At 39.6% G+C, this 19,724-nt stretch overlaps 1 protein-coding gene across 2 annotated transcripts in view; it reads right to left on the bottom strand.

Annotated features, from left to right (window-relative positions):
• The window catches only part of REV3L (REV3 like, DNA directed polymerase zeta catalytic subunit), a 219,577-nt gene that overhangs the window by 43,891 nt on the left and 155,962 nt on the right, over window positions 1–19,724 (bottom strand). For both annotated transcript variants that reach the window (XR_012645066.1, XM_074990718.1), the window contains exons 17-19: window positions 17,067–17,259; window positions 14,655–14,766; window positions 3,997–4,112 (exon numbers count right to left, since the gene is read on the bottom strand). Coding sequence is in view for 1 of the 2 variants with exons in the window: in XM_074990718.1 (XP_074846819.1) it covers window positions 3,997–4,112; window positions 14,655–14,766; window positions 17,067–17,259 (421 nt within the window). In the remaining variant the exon portion in view is untranslated. The remainder of the gene's footprint in view (window positions 1–3,996; window positions 4,113–14,654; window positions 14,767–17,066; window positions 17,260–19,724) is intronic.

The following is a 19,724-nucleotide window of genomic DNA, read 5'->3' as shown; positions in this document are numbered from 1 at the left end:
ATATATGTACACATTGTGATGTTGCCCAGCAGTCATAGGCACATGCAGGCCATTGTGAGGGGAAATGTGAAGACTCCAGCAATGAGGTTCCCCATCGTCTGAAATCTCTTGTGTGGCAGAAATGCTCTCGACCTCATGGACTTGAGGACTGCCCTGATAAACTCTAACTTTGTACAGGGACTAACATTGATTTGTCTTCTTTTAATCAACAGACCAAGACCCCTGTAGGTGGCCACTAGCAACATGATGGCATTCTGGACCTGGAGTGAACCGCGACCAGGTAGTTGTCAACAAAAGAGTAAATCAGGGTACCCTGATACCTGAAGTAAGCTGCCATTACTGATATACATTTCAGAAAACACTCTCAGTGCCACTGTCAGGGTGAAGGGAAGCAATGGAAATTGGTAGTGCACAGAGACCACCACAAAGCACAGACACTATCTATGACCTTGGAAGATTATTATATGGAACTTTGAGTTCTTCAAGTAAAGGGCAGCATATCAGTCTCCTGGACCCAACAAAGAGATGACAGGCCAGGAAGATCATGTTGAGCTTTAACTTCTTGAGGTCTTGCAGGTCCAGGATGGGCCTCAGGCCCCTTTGGCATTAGAAAATAATGTGAGTAGAACCCTTTGCCTCTAAGGTCTGGGGGAACTTCTTCAGGGCCACTGGCCTGCTTGGCTGCAAGGGCACACTGTTGGCTCGTACCCAGCCTTTCATCCACTATAATCCCTAGGTCCCTTTCCACTATTCTACTGCTTAGCCAGTTGGTCCCCAGCCTCTAACAATGCTTGGGACTCTTCCGTCCCAAGTGCAGGACTCTACACTTCTCCTTGTTGAACCGCATCAGATTTCCTTTGGCCGAATCCACCAATTTATTCAGGTCACTCTAGATCCTATCTCTACCCTCCAACATATCTACCTTTCCTCCTAGCTTGGTGTTATCTGCGAACTTGCTGAGGGTGCAATCCAGGCCTTCATCCAGGTCATTAATAAAGATGTTGAACAACACTGGCCCCAGAACCAACCCTTGGGGCACTCCACTTGAAACTGATCACCGTCCAGATATTGAGCCATTGACCACTATCTGTTGGGCCTGAGCATCAAGCCAGCTTTCTATCCATCTTATAGTCCATGTATCCAGTCCATACTTCCTTAACTTATGGACAAAACTGTTGTGAGAGACTGTATCAAAAGCTTTATTGAAGTCAAGGTATATCATATCCAGGTATATCACTTCTTCCAGGATGGCTTGGAATGACTTCCTGGGATATTCTGAGAGGGAATTAATGGATTTGGGTACAGATTTCCAAATGTCAAAATCATCCTGGCACAAGAAGGCCTGATGATTCACCACCCTTCACTGTGGGCTCAATGAAAAATAATCCTTTCTCCCAAAAAGGTCCAGTTTCTTTGCCTCCATTTTTGGGACTAGCTCCTGGCTAGCCTTGTCTTTCCCATTTCTTAACTGCACTAATGAGTTCAGAGCTGGGTGGGTACACAGATATTCATACCTACTCATGTGCACACAGTATTTGCACTCCACCCACTTTAAGATTGGAGGCAGTGATGAAGAAGCCTGTCAGAGGTTCTTGCTGATCTTAGTCACCTCATCATGAATTGGCAGTGCGATCCTAGCTGGGGCTGCTGAGCTGAGGATGTTGAAGAAAGTATCCGAGGGCTCCTCTAGCTCCTCAGTTATTAGACCCAGCTTCAAGGATCTCCCTCTCAAAGGCTCCTGGTGAGTTTTAATGTTGTACTGGGGCACTATTGGTGGACACCCCACGAAAGCCTGAAACAGGTTGAGGATAACATGCTGGTACATCAGGAGTTCTCTCCTCAGTGATTTGATTTGTCAGGCCTTCTTCCTTCATTCAAAGTATAGGGGTGGGAAGGGGTCTCTGGTACAGTGGCCTCCACTTCTGACAGATGGAAGGCTGTAGCTGAAGGTTTGTGTCCCTTGGCAGTGCTACTAGAAAGACCAGTGCCAAGAATGGAGGACCTTGACATGCCTGTAAGGGTTACTGGTTGGACTCTGAGGATTGGAATGGTAGGCCATGTTGCAGAGAAGGGATCATATCAAAATTGACCAACTGGGATTTCTAGGTGGGTGGCAACACACAGTGCTTAAAATTTGGTAGCTGGCAACAGAGTTCAGCGATTTGCGATGGTACCCTTGTGACTGACACTGAATTCTTCTTGACTGGTAATGTAGAGAGTAGTGGGAATGTAGCCAAAACCTGGATGTCGACAGTGATGCTGGTGCAGCGACCAATATTGATACGATGGAGTCCAGATGGAGATTTTTGCATGACTGGCATCAAACTGACAGGGAGCTGCAATGATGCTACTGGTACTGAGGCAGGTCTACACCACCTTGCCTGAGACTAATAATTAAAGCCCTTAGAGTGATGTCTGGAGTACAAAGATGACGGCCCTGACTAATTGGTACCCCTACACCCACAATGCATTGGCTCTGGGTGGGCACGCACTGGTAGGACATTCCCTAAGGAGGTGAGCAAAGGTGCACTGTTGTGGACAAACAGGGCAGTCTAAGGTCAGGCTTACCCCTGACTTGGTTGCTGCTATCATCAGTGTGGGCAGCATCAGGAGGAAGAGGACATCCTGCGCTGTTTACAAGGCCCCTGGGGTCAACAGCATCTCCAGGTGCTGGACTCCCAAGTCACTGACCAGGGTGGTAGGCATGTCCCACAGAGGACTAACCCACTGAAATGCAGTTGAAACCTGGGTCCCACTAAGAGGAAATGAACTGCCCTTCATGTGCCTAGGCTCACCTCCAGTCCTTTCCTTGCCTTTGTGGGCAAGAGAGAAACCTCTCCCACACTACTACTTTTTACTGGCTGGTGCTAGGGAGGCGGATCTCTGCCTATCCAATGATGACATTGGCAAAGCACTCCACATTGAAGTCACAGTGCTGTAGGTGGAGTCCAATTGTGACTGCTTTTGTGACAGGGTCAGTGTCAACTCCATAAGGAGAGCTTTAAGCCTGATGTCCCCTCTTTCATAGTGAGAGACTTAAAGCTGTTACAAATATGACACCTGTGGCTGACGTGAGGTTCCCCTATGCACTGTAAACAACTGGCACAGGGGTAACTAACTGGCTTACGTGTTTTACACCAGTCACAGTTCTTAAACCTGGGGGAGTGGAGCTTATGCTGTCCCAAGACTAAGTCCCATTCTGGGACACTAAACTTCTAACTTAAAATGCATGAAGGGAACTAATAATAACTACTTACAACAGAAATTTTGCAATGAACATCCCTGGGGAGAAAATTTTTCCAAATCAAAGAAACCTTATAGCACCATCACTAGTAATAAGGAAGAACTAAGGGTTGGGGGAGCCAGTAGTGTCTTATATACTGCATTATGTAGGGACCACTCAAGGGGGCTCTAGAGCCAGTCTCCTGCAGATACCAGTGAGGAAAAACTTCTGACATGACTGCATGAGGTGAATACACACACTTAACATACAATGGACATGAGCAAGCGCTCGAAGAACCCAGCTTTCCCCTTTGCTAGCTGAATTTATAGGAAAGGGAAGGAAGAGTTCCTGGTCCTGGAGTACATGGAATGAGGCAGAGGGTACTTGCTAGCTCTCCACTCAGTGGAGTAGAAGAGTAGGTCCTAGTGGGAGGAGTACAGACTACTGTAGACCCTGGAAACAAAAAGGAAGGGCAACACGGACAGGATGGGAGAAAACAAGTGAATACAGATGGAATCAGAACCCTGTACATTCATACAAGGGAGGACACAGAATGCTGTGGACAACATTCAACAGTATAGGGTTTGCAGGAGGTGCTTCATCTGCATAGTTATTTCCACATTTACCTCCAACTTTGGGACCAAAACCCATAATCCAAACCATCACTGAAGAAAACGAGTATTTCCCAATTTTTTAACTTTTGTGGTTGTACCTATGTACCTGCATAACAACAGAAAACCACCAAACAAAAAATAATCTCTATGATAACCTACCTGGTACACGAGAGATCATCTGGCACAAATCAACACTTAGTGCAGCAGCTCTCTGTAAAAGGTAACCCCACGAATGCATTTGGACTTCATATCCTAACATAATATCTGGGTCATATCTAAAAAAAGGGAAAATCAAAATAAGCTTCATAAGATCAATACTTTTTTTGTGGGGTGGTATGGCAACTATAGTCTTGGACCTGCTCATGAAGAAGTCAACAACAAAACCACCACTGATTTCAATATGAGCTTGGTCTGGTTCTTCACTGAACACACACAAAAATCCTAGAGCTTTAATAAGTAAAACGATTTTTATTATAAAAAATATTTTGACAAAGTAATTGCTAACAATTATTTTAAAAAAGATAAAGAACTTAATATGGATCTCACCAGGTTTTTGGTATGCAATATTCTATTTGACAGTAGGTAAAATTTGACTTCTAGGACAAGACATGATAGTAATTAAGTTGTGGCCCATTCACTTCAAGAAATTTGTTGTGAACAGTCTGACATAAACAGATGAATATGGCAAAGTGGTTCTATATTGTTTTCTTGAGAGGAAATTAATCCTGAATTGGTCTAGAATTTTGGTGCTCAGAGTAAAGGAGAGAAGGAAAGTTTTGCAGCTAAACCCCACAAAACTAGATCTTAGGAGATCAGAGTTCTATTCCAGGCTTTGCTACAAACTTCTTGTGTAAGTGTAACCTTTTGGTACCTGGAAGTTTAACCTTTCTGTACCTGTTTCCCCTTTTGCCACACGCTTCTCCCACCAGGTGCAGGCAGTCGGCACTCATGTATGTGCCCCACCTCTGGTGGGAGGAGCACCTGGCAGCTCCAGCGGTGGTGACCCCAGCTGTGTCCAGCAGCCCCTCCAGCTGCCCCAGCCATGGTGGCAGCTCCTCCAGCCCCAGCAGTGGCTCTAGTGAGTTGCCACCATTTATTTGGGGGGCAGGAGTAGCTGGGGGAGCCTGGCTGGGGAGGGCTATGGTGAATACAGTAAACCCTTCAAGATTTAACAGATTTTTGGCATTAATGGACACCCCTTCCTTCATTATTCTGTTAAACTGAGTGTTTACTGTATTTTGTTTAATTGAACTCTGAGCCAAGTCTCAACTACTTCAGTTGTGAAGAACAGTTGGATACTTCAGAAAGTTACTGCAAATCCCTTTGAAGTAATTAGTCTGAGATAACATCTGAACCTACTATCTTTGCATTTGTAAGCTTAGTTGGACTCTTATGCAAATGGCTACAAGTGCTACCTGCAATATCCTATGCATACTAGTTTTGTAAAAGCTATAACACCTGCTACATTATTCTGTACAGTGGTGACATTGATTTGATTTTGAGACAATTTATTTTAAGTTTGTATTCTTGTTTTACATTTTCTAACAGTTCAGAGGTGTGCTAAGAGTTAAGATAAGATCGTTAGCACTTTGAGATGACAGCAGTTACAGTTTGCCCCTTGTATTTAATAACTGAAAGTTCTTTGCTTTCAGACTTAGGAAAAGTGGATCAAGGTGACTGACTTCTGATCTTCTTGACTTGCGATATTTGGCTTGCAATGAGTGGTAAGAAAATAAACCTACTTGGAATTTCTGCCGAGCAAATGGGTGAAACTAGCTTGGAGTTCCTTACAAGACCAGAATCATATGGTAAATGAGTTAAGGCCATTTATTGCACTGGAGAATGTAACAATCAAGGTTCCAAAGTTGTAAATATATTCCATGTAAGCATGGGGAAAAAATATTTCTTTGCTGGTCTTAAATAATGATAAATTAAATCTTACAGAATGACCAACCTTCCAATTAATTCTTGCATTTAACTATCTCAGCAGTAGGATAATTAGTTACTTAGTCTAACAGGTTTTCTTGAAGTAACTGCGGGCAATTCATTACATTTATTTTCATATTTGAACACTGGTGTCGCATTGTTGAAACTGGGAAGGGCTATAGCTTTCACCCAAATCACTTTATGTTGTGATAAAGACAGGCTACACTGGCAGATCCATACTTGGGTGAAAAATTTCCAGGAAGCATCCAGATATTCCATTAAGTAACATTCATTTCCTCACCAGTACTGACAAATGAAGATTTCATAGATTTTTTTTCCTTGTACGAGTCAAAGTGTTACTTTCCTAACAAGTGACCCAGACAAATTTCAATGGGCCACTTACACTATTCCTGCATACACCCATCTTTTGCTACAGTCAGACACAGTATTTTTCTTAACTTTTTGTGCTAAACTGTTCAAATTTGCATACAATGTTAAAAAGCTGCTATGTGTCAATGTAGAGGAACTATCTGCATATCAAATTAAAATCAGTGCTTTGGGATCTTTCAGAATAGAAGTTGTTAAATGAAATAAGACAGTGCTAGACGTCTTTATTTCACTATGAAACTTTCATGTATGTCCCATAATTCACTAATTTTTTTAAAAAATGAATGTAGTTTTTTTTTTTTAAGTACATTTATATTACATACAAAAAGCCCTGTGTTAAAAGGCTTATTTAAGTTGGAAAGTCTAACACTCAAAAGTTAAGAAATGCCAGATTTGCTGTTATCTGTGTGACCTTAATTCTGCCCTATGGTGCATTCACAAACTGACAATGTAGATAAAATAATATGATCAAGTAACTGAAGAAAGTATCATCAACAAATGGAGGAAAGATGAAGCAGTGATTGCATTGATAGCCTGCTATTCAAGAAATCTGAATTTAAATCCCTATTTGGGCAAGTCACTTTGTGTCTCTGAAAATCAGTTCCCCCCCAGATGATGGTACTTTGCTGCCATCATGGGGTGTTGTAAGGATAGATAAATTTAAGAGTGGTAATGTGCTCAGATTCTACCCTAAGAGGGGACACAAATACCCAATATAAGTAATGCATATGAACAACAAGGCAGAATTAACTATCAGGTGAGCAACAAGCTGGCATTTCTGACCTTTTGAGTGTTTGACTTCGCAACCAAACACTGATCTTTCAAAGTAAACATATGCATGCATTTTTCTAAAAGAATATGGTAAAAACAATTTCTACTACCAAAATGCTGAATCATCAGTGCACTTCAGCATGCCTGGGTACTACCACTACATGACTACAGATCTTAACATGGAGCAGGAAAAGTCTACTACCTCAAAGGGGAAAATAGGCTGTGGTGCAGCTGGCTGGTGAGGGAGTAGCCTAGTCCAAAACTCTCAATTTTTCAGTGGAAAGACCTCTTAATGTGGAGTCCTCAAACAACAGCATGGGCTATAGGGGCTAAGTGCTGAGTCTTGGGAGAGAATAAAAGTGCTAGCTCAGTTCTCTTTTCTTACTTTTCCCCTGCTACAACTGTGCAGGCAATTCCCAGGAGTACAGTGATGGCTGCTGCCCAGCAATAGGTCTTCTGCAGAATGCTTAGGTTAGATATTATTCTCATAGTTGCCAAAATCTTCCTGATAGGTGAGGGAAGGGAAACAGACTTTTTAAGCAGTTTACATCTCAGCTCAATGGTGTTTAAGGGGAGAAAGAAGAGATATCTATCAAAGATATTATCTAAGTTATTTGATAAAAATATCAAAAGTCCGCTATAAAGAGTTGAGGAGTGAGCCCCTCACAGAAAATCCTTTATAATAGAAAGTGCTACATAACCTAGCTGTAGTGATCACTACCATGCTCCCTCCTTCAGAAAACATCTAGGCTATGTCTACACTGGAGGGTTTTGTAAACAAAACAGGCATTTTGTTGGAAAAAAACCACGGACTGCCCACACTAAAAATGCGTTCTGTTGACATACTGTTTGTGGACAGAACTCAGCACTTTTGTTGACAGCCTTCTGCCTCTCCCCCATGAGGCAGAACACATTTCCTAATAGAATTTGTCAATGAAAAAGCTGTGTGGATGCTTCGGGGCGGGGGGGGGGGGCCCTCCATTGACAGACAGGGCTTCTGGGTCACCAGGCAGCCCTGTCTGCTGTGCTTACAGTTGACTGTTCTGTCAAGAGAGCGGCTCGGCAGTCCGGCCGCTCTCTGTTGACAGAGTGGATTGCTTTTTTGATCTGCTTTGCTGTCTGGCTGTAAATCTGTCAACAGAAGTTTTGTCAGAAACATCTTACAATAGTAACTTCTGTTGACAGACCACTGTAGTGTGGACATAGCCCTAGCGTAAAAGTGATGGAATGCCAATGGATCTGTTATCTATCAAATCAGATCCTTTGGTTGCCTTCATAGGTTAAGCAGCAGAAATATTTTCTACTTCATTGACAGAGCTGAATGGTTTTTGTGGAATTCTGAAATACTCGTTCCTTTTCTGATTATTTTTAAGAGTTTAGATTCCATTTACTTTTTGAGAGATTGTGTGTACAATCAAATACCATGGCTTCCTGGCTGGCAGATTATGTTTGAGAGCTTTACTGGTTTTGCAGACAGATTAGATATTTTCGGTGTTTGGCTCAGTACGTGCCATTAGTCTGTCAACCTCATATTCACTGCACCTTAACCATTCCCTGGAAACAAAAAGTTCCTTTCATCAGCAGAGGCGCCCCTACCTACTATTTTTGGGAAAGTAGTCAAGTAATTCCTTTGATTACTGATAGAGATAAAAAGGCTGGCTATGATGCTGAAGAAAATTTCTCTCATCACATTTACAAAGAAAATAATTGAAAAAAGCGTCGCCCATAGCTCATGCTTTAATTGCTCAGTTTTACATTTCTTTTTCATCCTATTTGCTCACTGTTTCACACGGGATTTTGTCTTATAGTTTCAATTCTCAAAAACTCTTGTCTTCCTCAGTAGTCAAGCTACCTTATTAAGACACATGGTATTTGGGCCACTTCTTGCACCCTCTAAAAACTAACAAGTTACATTAATTGGAAGCTGTTGATGGGGGAAAAAGTGAATGAGATGGTCGGCATGTATGCCAGAACACATTAAATCATCTGAGGCAGGCCAGCACAGAGTAAGTTCTGGTTGATATCACTGGCAAAATAAAAAGGGGGACACCAAACCATCTTGCATGTTATTGCCAACCTTTCTGCACAGATGGAAAACAACATTTGTACTGTCAGAATTTCAAAATGAAATATTAGTAACAATCCAATCATCCTTTCTACAGAGAGAAGAAATATGATCATTTTCTTCTCAAGACAGCAATGTTTACTCTGTACTAGTTTTCCTGCTATTTCATCTCTTCTTTCTTCCCATTACGTAATAAACATTTGTCTTAGTTTCAGAGAATTATTTCTTCTCTTCCTTTTTTGGGGGTTAAGTTTTTCCTGACTGCTCTTTTTAACTCCAGCAAATACTGAAGCAAATGAAGGACAGAGTACAGGCCAGACCTACAACACAAAGAAAAAGATTGCTCTTTGGGTCTGCAAAATAGTTAGTGGACAGTAACTGCATAACTGAAAGCTCTGGGGAGCTTTTGCCAGTTATCCTTGGGCAACAAAATTCAAAACTGGTACTGGAAAGCAGAAATTATTCTTTGAGAATCAAAAGAAGTGATTTCTGTGAAGTTTCTTTAAGGCAGATGCACGGAATTTTTCCTCCTTGCAACTTGATGTTAAATCTTCTTGATCTTCTAAACTGGTGCTAAGGCCCTTACGAAAAACAAGTATAATATATGCTTAATATGAAAATTTGGTCAATTCAATATTTATGCAATCATTTACATGTAAAAGCACTATGGACAAGATTTAAGGGCTAAGAGTTACTGTTTATTACGGCAAAACCTGCCATAATTTTAAAAAGTGACTTTTCCATACAGTCTTCAAGCAGACTGAGTTCCCATATCCGGGTATATTATACTTCATACAGTCCTTCAGAAGTCACTCCCTGTTTTCTCACTCTGGGAGAGGAAGGGCGGGAGGGGCATATGGCTGGTGGATCATGCAGCAGTGAATTCACTAACTCTCTCCATGCTCCTTCCTGATTCCCTTAACTCCATGTTAGGCAGAGGAGTATGCATTCCTATGTAAACTCCCCAAATCCTCCCATGTAGCACAACAGTAACTTTTCCATTGTATTTAGGGACCTCTTTACCTGCATCAGAGAGGCAGCATTAGTCTTAAATGTGCAAGAATGAGGCCCATAACATTTACTTTCTCTTTCATGGGAATCCATTACTCCATCAGGCCTGAGAAACTTAATTTTTTTCATTTTTTCCAAGTGTTGAGGCAAAATGTCTAGCATTTTTAGCCCTCCCTTATCTTCTCTAGAAGCCTGCTTTAGAACATCTTCATGAGTTCCATAAAGTTTGGGAGGGGCTTCTTTATAGCTGATACCAGTCTTCATGGCACATTTTACTACTAAGACCTCATTTTTGCCTGAGCAGCATCTCCTCGCTATTGCAGCCAACGCGACAGGTCCAAGAGAGAATGCTCCACGTGAGAGTTCCCTCCCATCCCAAGAGTCCTCCTAGCAATCCAACGAGGTCCTTAGCAACTCCCACTGAGGTTTTTTTTTCAGTTTCACTGTGTCTATTCAGAGACAGTTTTTTGCATCTCCTGCATGCTAAATCTCATGTTATTCGATACCTTAATAACCTTTTAGAGGAGTATTTGTTGGTTCCCTTTACTCTCAAGTGCTTCCCTTTAGTTGTTGCCACAAAAAGTTAAGCCAGGCAGATACTCCTAGTTGTGAATGTTCCTACTCTCTTCAGACAGATCAAGCTCCTGCAGTCTCTGAGGACAGCAGAAGTCTGCAGTAAAAATTACATTTTGCCAAGAAAAACTCTTCTGTAGCACCCTTAACATGAAGAAACGAGTGGCTGAAGCTCAAAAAAGACATTACTTTTTGGAGGACTGTTGAGGTGAAACTTCAAGTTTCTAGAAAAAAAATTTGAAAAATGAGCCAAATGTTGATAAAATTTCACCGAGTCAATCTGTGTCTAAATGCTAGCACATGCTTCAGGTCTTTTTGCCAAAGCTTTCAGTAATACCAAAACTGTAAATAGTAGGGTGCTTTTGCCCACAGTGTCCCAAGAACAAGAATGAACAAGAGAGTGTTATGCCAGAGAGGAACCTCTCCAACACAGTGAACCCCTAGCCACTTCGAGTTTCCCTTCCCCTTGATGGAACAGTCAAGAAATTCTTTACAAACATGGGCTGGTTTCCTTGTAGACAGATGGGCTTCTCAGTATTAGGAGAAAAAAAATCTCAACACATTTTGAGTATCACTAATTTTTCTGATTTCCTTTGCCATAAGGCCTTGTGAAACCCAAAGGTATTCTAGATAGTATCTCAAAACCTCTATCTTTTGGCATAATTTCCCAGTTCTAACGAAAGAGGATTTGGTTTGTACTCCAACTTATTTGGGGTTATTGAGAATATGTGGGAATTTTCAACATAGAAACACTAGGCTCTATGATTCTAGAGAAACATCCAGAATTTCTTATACGCCATAGGCACCAAGAAGGCTTATCTTCAGAAGTCAATATGCCCTGTCCTTTTAAAACGTCAATGCTTTACCACCAAGAACAATCACTATTAATTGCAGGCAGTCCCTTTCAGCTTTTCATCTGTTCCACAAGCATTTACCAAACTGATGGCTATCTTGGTGATCAATCTGATTGAGGGTATTTAGTTCTTCCACTGCAGATGAACTATTGGCATACATGCAATTGTATGAGTCTTCAGCTCATTACAGAGGTTGAATTTTCTAGAGCAATACCTGAAATGAATCTATAAAGAGTTCCTTAATTCCATCACAAGGGCTCCTAATTCTAGGTATTGCTTTTCAAAACTGATGTTAGACTGGTGGGGTTGCCTAAAGAAAAAAACTAAAAAATATTAGGATCCAACTCATTTATTTTTCTGCATTCTATAGTTTTCAGTAAACTAATGCTTCCAACTAGTCTTCTGGGTGATGCATCACCTTCATAATTGTCTGATCAGGTAATGGAACTCTCAAAATCCATGGAAGAAATCTACTGTCAGTCTAAACTAATATATGTTGAGCTTCTTCTCCTGCTAGAGACTCCCTAGCCATTTGTTAAGGGCAAATCATTGGCAGATCCAACAGGAATCTGTATGATGAACAATTGATTGTTGAGATGGAAAAGTCAAAGGGATTTGCTTAAACAGAAAATGAATGCTCCTTTGTTCCTCCCCCAGCCCCAGGACTGCCAGCCTGGCTACAATACCACAGATCTACAAACAATAGGGAATGCCTCACCCTCCTTTGATAAGTTCTTCCTGAGTTCATAATTAATCACATGGAAAGTGATGAAGCCACCATGGCTCATTCATAATCTCCACAGCAGAACAAGAAGCAAAATCCTAAACAGAGGTCTTAAAGATTCTACTGCACTAGAAATATCTCAATATGTCAGACATCAGGAGAAAGACTAAGAAATAAGCCAGCTGATTTAGTTGCTGTGGGATAGACCTGGGAGATGGAAGTTGAATTAGTAAATTGTTGGTAAGTTGAAGATGGTTCTTTCCACAGGGAGATTTGTTTACTGTGCAGTGCACCAGGAAGTTAACACATTTTGTTCTTGACAGTGGCACCCGCAAGCCTACTGAACACATGTGCTGTAACTCCTGTTGTCAGGTCTCCAGAGTTATGCTCTTCTACAGAGATAGTCAGAAAGATCAAAAAGTCATACTGATTATTCTATTTCTGTATAAAGCACCTACAGTTACTTAGAATGATGCAAAGGTCAGTACGCCAGCCAGAGATTTTATCAGCGTCTTGGAAATTAATTCACAAAAGCCTTCTCTTTCACTCAGATCTTGAGATTCAGAATTGTCCCCTAGATCCCAAATTGGTAATGTAATATGGTCTAGTTGATTTCCTCTTCAAATCCAAGAAATCCTTCATCAGTTGATCTTGCTGAGGAGTCAACAGGAGAACTCTGAGTTTGTGGTGCACTCAGCAGAACACACTAACACTAATACATTTTGAAAAATTTCTCAGTAATAAGCATTTTCACTGAAGTTCCCTTTGCGCCCCAAGAGAAACTGGTAATCTTAGTTCACCTTCTTCTCAGTTCAGCAAGAATATTCGCTCTCAAGCACCTTCACTCCCCCCACTCAATAAAGCAATAATTCTAGAGGCCAATGACTTTGTATACAACTCTCTCCAACCCTGACTTCCATTTACTCTTATTGATATTCTGATATTCCTTCTGCCCAAAGTCTACACATGCTGAAAAACAAGAGATGCATGCAGAGGACGTATCTTCAAATTCTATTTGCTCAGAACTACACTATAGGGAATTTGATGCCTTACTAGTATAAGTTGGGGGAGGGGAGATGGGACTAAAAAGGATAGTATAAGACATCAAAGTTCTGTGTGTGTGTGTGTGTGTGTGTGTGTGTGTGTGTGTGTGTGTGTGTGTGTGTGTGTGTGTGTGTGTGTGTGTGTGTGTGTGTGTGTGTGTGTAAAAAAAATAGATGCTTTCTGAGGATAACTTGTTGGTTCCAACAGGTATACTAGCAGAGGAGAAAGTGATAGAGCTTCTTACGGAAAGATTTGCCTGGCAAATCTGGTTGTTGGCACATGCTTTCAAAAAGCATTACAAAATCAGAGTCCTTTCTTCATCCAAAGCCACTTTCAGATGTGCAAAAGTTGAGTCTTCCCTTGGTGGTGCTCTTCATGAATAAATCAAGACTGCTAACTGCAGTGTTGTCTTTGATGTGTTGTTTACATGATGCCATTTGATCTCTTTTTAAATTTCCTCCCAATTCTTTGGGGACTTTTTTGTTTTTTTAACACTTCTTGTTACTTCCAGTGGCTTCCCAAGGCAGATGGAGCACCAGATTTCCAAGAAAGATAAACATAAAATTTATTTCCTTACCAGTAATTTTGTCTTCTCTGAACAGGCATCCGCTGCTTTGTCAGGACCCACCCTATGCTGGTTGCTTTCAGCAACTCTTTTTGTATTCTGGCTTCATGGGGTTGGTCAATGTCACTCTCTTCAGAGGTTTTCTGGTTGGAGAGAGAGAGAGAATTGCAAATGTACTCTGCCTAGTACACACTTTGTCTTCAGAATGTACTCCAGCCAGATGATTCAGTGTTTAGTGTGCTAATTTTTCCTTCTGACCATGACTTTCGCAGCTTGGCAGTAGGGCTTTGCAGAAGATGTGCCTGAAGTCCCAAGGTTACACCACAAGAGGGTGCTGTAAAAACAGGCATTGAAAACTTGGAAGAGAACAACCAAGCAGTTTTCCAAGCCTAATAGATCAGAGGATTCCCATTCAGAGAAGAAAATTTATGGGTAAGGAAACTAGTCTTTACAGGTTATGCTAATCTGTCCATATAAATGTTTGTATGGAAAATATTTTGCCACAAAGAACCTCCAAAACTTCTTCCTATCTTAGGGTTTTCTATGGTTATCATCAAAGTACTAAATAATTTAAGAGTTCAAGACTGAAATGTGTACGATGAATTCTGGGATTACAAGGAAATGTTATGAATTTACAAGATTATTGATATGGGTGTTTGGGGTGGGGGTTTTAACTTAGCTTACTAAGATGCTACTTATTATGCACCTGATATAAGAGGAAAGAAAAAAACAGATGTGTTTATTCCACAGACCACCTTGTTTGTCCATTCTAGAAATAAAATTTTGGAGGGGAAAAACAACAAAAATCAATGTTTGAGCAACTGGCAAGGGCTAAAAGAACTAAATCTGTTGAACCGTGCCTCAAAAATAATATTAGATCACACAGAGATATGCTACCTTTTTACAATATTCACTACTTCCTGGAAAAGAACTTTCTCATCAGCAGCATAAGTGACTTCTAGTCCTGTAACTCCAGATCTTGTGAGCAAAGGTGCCTGGTCTCTGCTACCTAGAAAGCAAATAAAATAATCATCAATTTTTAGAATAAAGTCCACAACTCCAGTCTCTCTTATCCTTTACAATAAAACAATCATTCAAATCCATGGAATAGAGAAAAATAATTTGTCTCCATAAAGTATGTTCATATGTGTCTTAATATCAGTTAATACTACTAATGCAGTTAATCATCCTCTAGATGATTTTTGTCCTTAAACGTGGCTTTTAAGCATAATATTTCCTTTTTTTCACTTTGCAGATTGCTCTATGATGGAGAAAAAAAATTATAGAAGTCATAAAGATAAACCAATTTGACCCGAGGAAAAACATCACCATTTCATAACTACAAGTCAGGCTACGATCTATATTTGAAGAATAACGTCAAACAGCTGAATGACAGCTTATGTTCTATATTCTTCATGCAAAATATCTATATATTAATTAACTATATTACACTTGTTTAGACTGGGTCTTTACAGAGAGCTTTGAATATAAAAAGCCCTGTGCAATACAGCACACACTTTAACACACCGAACTTTCCACAGACTGTAGAAAATAAAAATAACCAATCAGAAAGGAAGTGTCATGGAGCAGATCAACAACTGTGTCTTCAAAATTCCCTGACATAACAGATCATAACATCTCTGATTAAGCGAATGAACTGGAGCTTTAAAAAGAGCTAAATACAAGTTGAATACATTAGACCACATCAGCTCAAAATAAAAATTCTGTGCATTTCAGAACTAATTAAAAATTCAGGCTGTCACTTGAAATACAATAATGTAAAATGATGTGCAGCTAAGTCTCAATTCACTCCTCAAAGAGCTCAGCAAGCTCTTCACTAAGAAAACAGTGAGAGCATTTACCAATAAAAGGAAAAAAGATTATCACAACATTTAAATGAACTATCACTAAATACATTCTGCAGATCGGGAGGTCTGATTTTCCAGCTTACTACTAGTCTTATTCACAGAGAATTTTCTTCAAAATTTTTCAGAACAGTTCCTAAGGAGCCATAACAGCTCCTTACATAACATATTCAGTACAATGATGGAGCTAATTAAAAATGCTAACAAAGAAACAAATACCAGAATAAGCTACATTAAAAGAAATATTAGGGACATCACCTAAATCTATTCCTGTAATACCTTAACAAAGAAGCAGGTGAAGGATGGAACTGTTGCCTTAAGATTAAATTTCTTCTTTATTGGCAGGTTTCAGGCTACAACTTTGGTAGACAGTATTTTGTGGTTTAATATACAGCTATATTTCTACTTTTTAAAACATTTCCCAGAATAAATCTTAAAAGAAACAGGACTTTTTTTTGATAGCCTAAACCAGTGGTACTCAACCTTTAACAGCTGGAGAGCCACTTCACCATTAAATGGAGTTGTAGAGCACCGTAAAACCAAGTACCAACATTTTGATCCTTGTGTCATGATGTATCCTAAATGTCTGATGATGATACAGTATCACATCATCAGCACATATTGACACATCATGACCTAACACATCATCCCCTCTCCCAGCAGCACACTCTCTCTCTTGATCCCCTCCAGGCTGCTTGGAAGAAGAAGTAGGGGGGATCCTTCCCCATTCTGCCCCCCGGCTGCTGGGTGGGAGGCGATCTCTACTCTTACCTGTGGGGGGATCCCAGCAGCTCCTTTTCTTTCCCCCTTTGGGAGGGAGAACTTCAGCGACTCCCACACTGCTGGTCCATTTGCTCAGTGCTCCCCGCGCTGCCTGATAGAGTGGAGCGCCGATCAGATGCCTACATTGCGAGAGCCGCCTGTAGGGCCATGAAGAGCCACATCCGGCTCTAGAGCCACAGGTTGAGTATCACTGGTCTAAACAAAGCCAAAAAGGTACAATACAATAAGGGCCCCTGTTTAGATCCTGAAAGGATCAGATAAAACCACAAATATAACCTTTAAGTAAAATATTAAACATACTGTCTTGATTTAACATTTTCTACTTGAAGCTAGCCAGAAATTTCAGCAGGACACTAAGGCAAATTTTCCTCTTTACACCTCTAGAACACTGCAGGAGCTTTGCTCACAAGTATATGAACACAGGTCTGCCGCATACATGTATCATATCTGTGGTTTACAACCCATGTGATGGATCAAAGGAAGACATAAGCAGGAAATCTCTACCTAGGCTTAACATGTCATTTCATCCAACAGTCACAAGAGGAAATTACATGAAATAAAATAATAATTTAGAACCACACTTGCATCACTGCTTGCTAATGCTTGATTTTTACAAGATACAGATTTTGATGAAGTACTCTAAGAAAAAAGAAATAGGAACCTTGGCTTGAGTTTGTTCTGTCTTTATCAATCACTATAGCACCAGTGATCTCTCTTTTATCGGTATTTGGCAGTGCTGCGTCAGATGAGATGCAGAAGAATAGAGCACAGATAGGATCAAATTCAGGGTCTGGCTCCAAGTCACGTCTGGTTCGAGCATGTAACTCCATACTCATGAGTGTAAGATTTTGGACCTACATAAAAACAAAAATGTAAAGTTTGCTCTTTGCAAACAATTACATTTCACACAGTTTACAAAGAAGCATAATTATTCATACAAATACAATCATTATTAAAAAAAGGGTCTAATACATTTATATAAACTACTTACACATGACAGGTAAAAAGAACAGCTAATCATACATTTTTAGAATAAAAAGCAGTCAAGTAGCACTTTAAAGACTAGCAAAATATTTTGCTAGTCTTTAAAGTGCTACTTGACTGCTTTTTGTTTTGATAGTGTATAGACTAGCACGGCTTCCTTTCTGTTACTATTCAACATTTTTAGAATAGTTTTTTAAATGATTGTTTTGTGCAAGATTACCTGTAGACAACTGTATTTTTAAACTTGGAATAATAATCAAATATTGTATGTTTGTTTTCTAAGAGAGATTGTCTGCTGGTCCTTTAAGCCTTAATTAAACATTTCAAGTAACACCACCAAGAACATGAAAATTACACAGTCAAGAATATTAAACTATAACACTTTTTACTTCCATGCCATTTTCCAGCAGAGAATCTCAAACAGCTTCATACATTTATCCTCAACATTTTTGTGCAAAGTACCATCTCATCTCCATTTTTAATAAACAGGGAAATGGGCATAGATAGATTAAGCTACTTGGAAAAGAATTCACATAGAAGTTCTAACAGTATGAAACAAAATGCCTGGGACCACAGGACAATCCTTCCATTCAGCAGTTCAATGGATATACACAGACTTGGTAATTCTACATTAGAACATGAATTTAGGTTTATTTCATGTAGTTTTTTTGGCATTTTCTTTGCAGAACATTTTCATTTAAATAAAAGAAAAGCAGTCTTTTTGTTAATAAATTCCTTGCTCATCCCATATAGGCAGGAATCTGGCTTTTAAAAAAGAAAACAAAGCTTAGATGTTTTGGGGAAGAAAAATACCCTTTTTATTTTTTTTCTCTAGAATGTACAACAGTTAGCATCCAAAAGACTCTCAGACTCCCCCTGCCGTGTTGCACTGGGTATACCCATGTGAGGGAGGATATGAGAAGATACTGGTAGTATTCCTTTCTTTCATAAAGGAAATTAATTTCAAGTAGTAAAAAAGTCAGTTTGATTGTTTGAAAATTAACAGGTTAAAAAACTATGTAAGCAAGAATCAGAAGACTGACTTTGAAGTGAATCTAGGAGGTATAAGAAGATCAGGACAAGGAAGCAACAAAGTATATGACGGAAGAGGCATATACTTTCAGGGGATGGGGAAGTAGCAGAAGGGTCGGAGGTAGTGGGAAGAGGGAAATCTACAACCAGAATTCTTCCTTTCTATTCTCTGTGCCTTTGAAATTAATGCACCAAGTCACACTTCTTAGCACTTAGATATAAAGATTTTAGGCTTAGCAATACCTACCTATATATACATACACACATCTGAACTAGCAGATACAACTACAGCATGTGTCTATCAGCAGACGTAGGAAAACAGTACATTTGAAATATTTTCTTCAAAAACTGAGAAATGAATTTTATTTATAAAAGTGAAGACTAAAATTAAGCTGAAATGTGGCCATGGTTTGCCAGGACAGTGCAACAGTGCTCAGGATTCCTGATGTTTCTTGAGTCCTATCTCATAAATCAGTCAACAAAAGGGAAATAATGTTTTTTTCCCCCCAGTAAGAAAGTTAAACAACCTACTGAATCAAATTGGATTGTTGATTTTATTGGTAATACTTTTTGTACAGTACAAAGTATCTAGCCCTTCAGGTTATGATCCTTCAAACTTTGAAATAAAACAGCTCTGATTTTCCAAGTAAAGATCATTTAAATGTGAAGTTTTGCCTAAGAAGATTATTAGAGTAATTTAGCATCCATCAAATGTATTTGATAAGTTTCAAAGGGTATTCCCATCAAAATAAGACTGCACGATCTGATGGTACAAATAACTGAATATTTAATTTTTTCTTTTTGACTACAACTCAACATAGGAGTTAAAAAGAACAGATTATTTGGAATTCAGAAGCTCTACTGGTGAAGATCTTGGTGACAAAATTGAACATTTTCCAAAAGTTTCCACAGAATTTATCAGATTTTTGGCAGATTTCTAGTGGTTCAGAATCATAAGGAGAATTTACACATTTTATATATATACAAAGGCAATTTACTCCTTATATAGTTAGACTTTTAAGACCAGAATGGACTATTTTGATCATCTAATCTGACATTCTATGCAATACCAATTACAGAATTTTACCCAGTAATTTCTGCATCACTCCCATCACTGATTGAACTAGAGCAAAATGAAAGGAGGAATCTTTAATGGTTAAGTATCCCTGTATTATTGTCTCTAAATTGTTAACGGGCTGGCAGTTCATTTAATTTTTGACATAGTATCTTTAGAGGACAGTAAGCTTCAGACTTTTTAGCCAAAAAATTAAAGAGTCTTTAACAGCTCTTCACTTGTGTGAGC

Source organism: Carettochelys insculpta, chromosome 3, assembly GCF_033958435.1.
Source record: "Carettochelys insculpta isolate YL-2023 chromosome 3, ASM3395843v1, whole genome shotgun sequence".
Lineage (NCBI taxonomy): Eukaryota > Metazoa > Chordata > Testudines > Carettochelyidae > Carettochelys > Carettochelys insculpta.
This window is presented reverse-complemented; position numbering and strand designations above follow the sequence as displayed.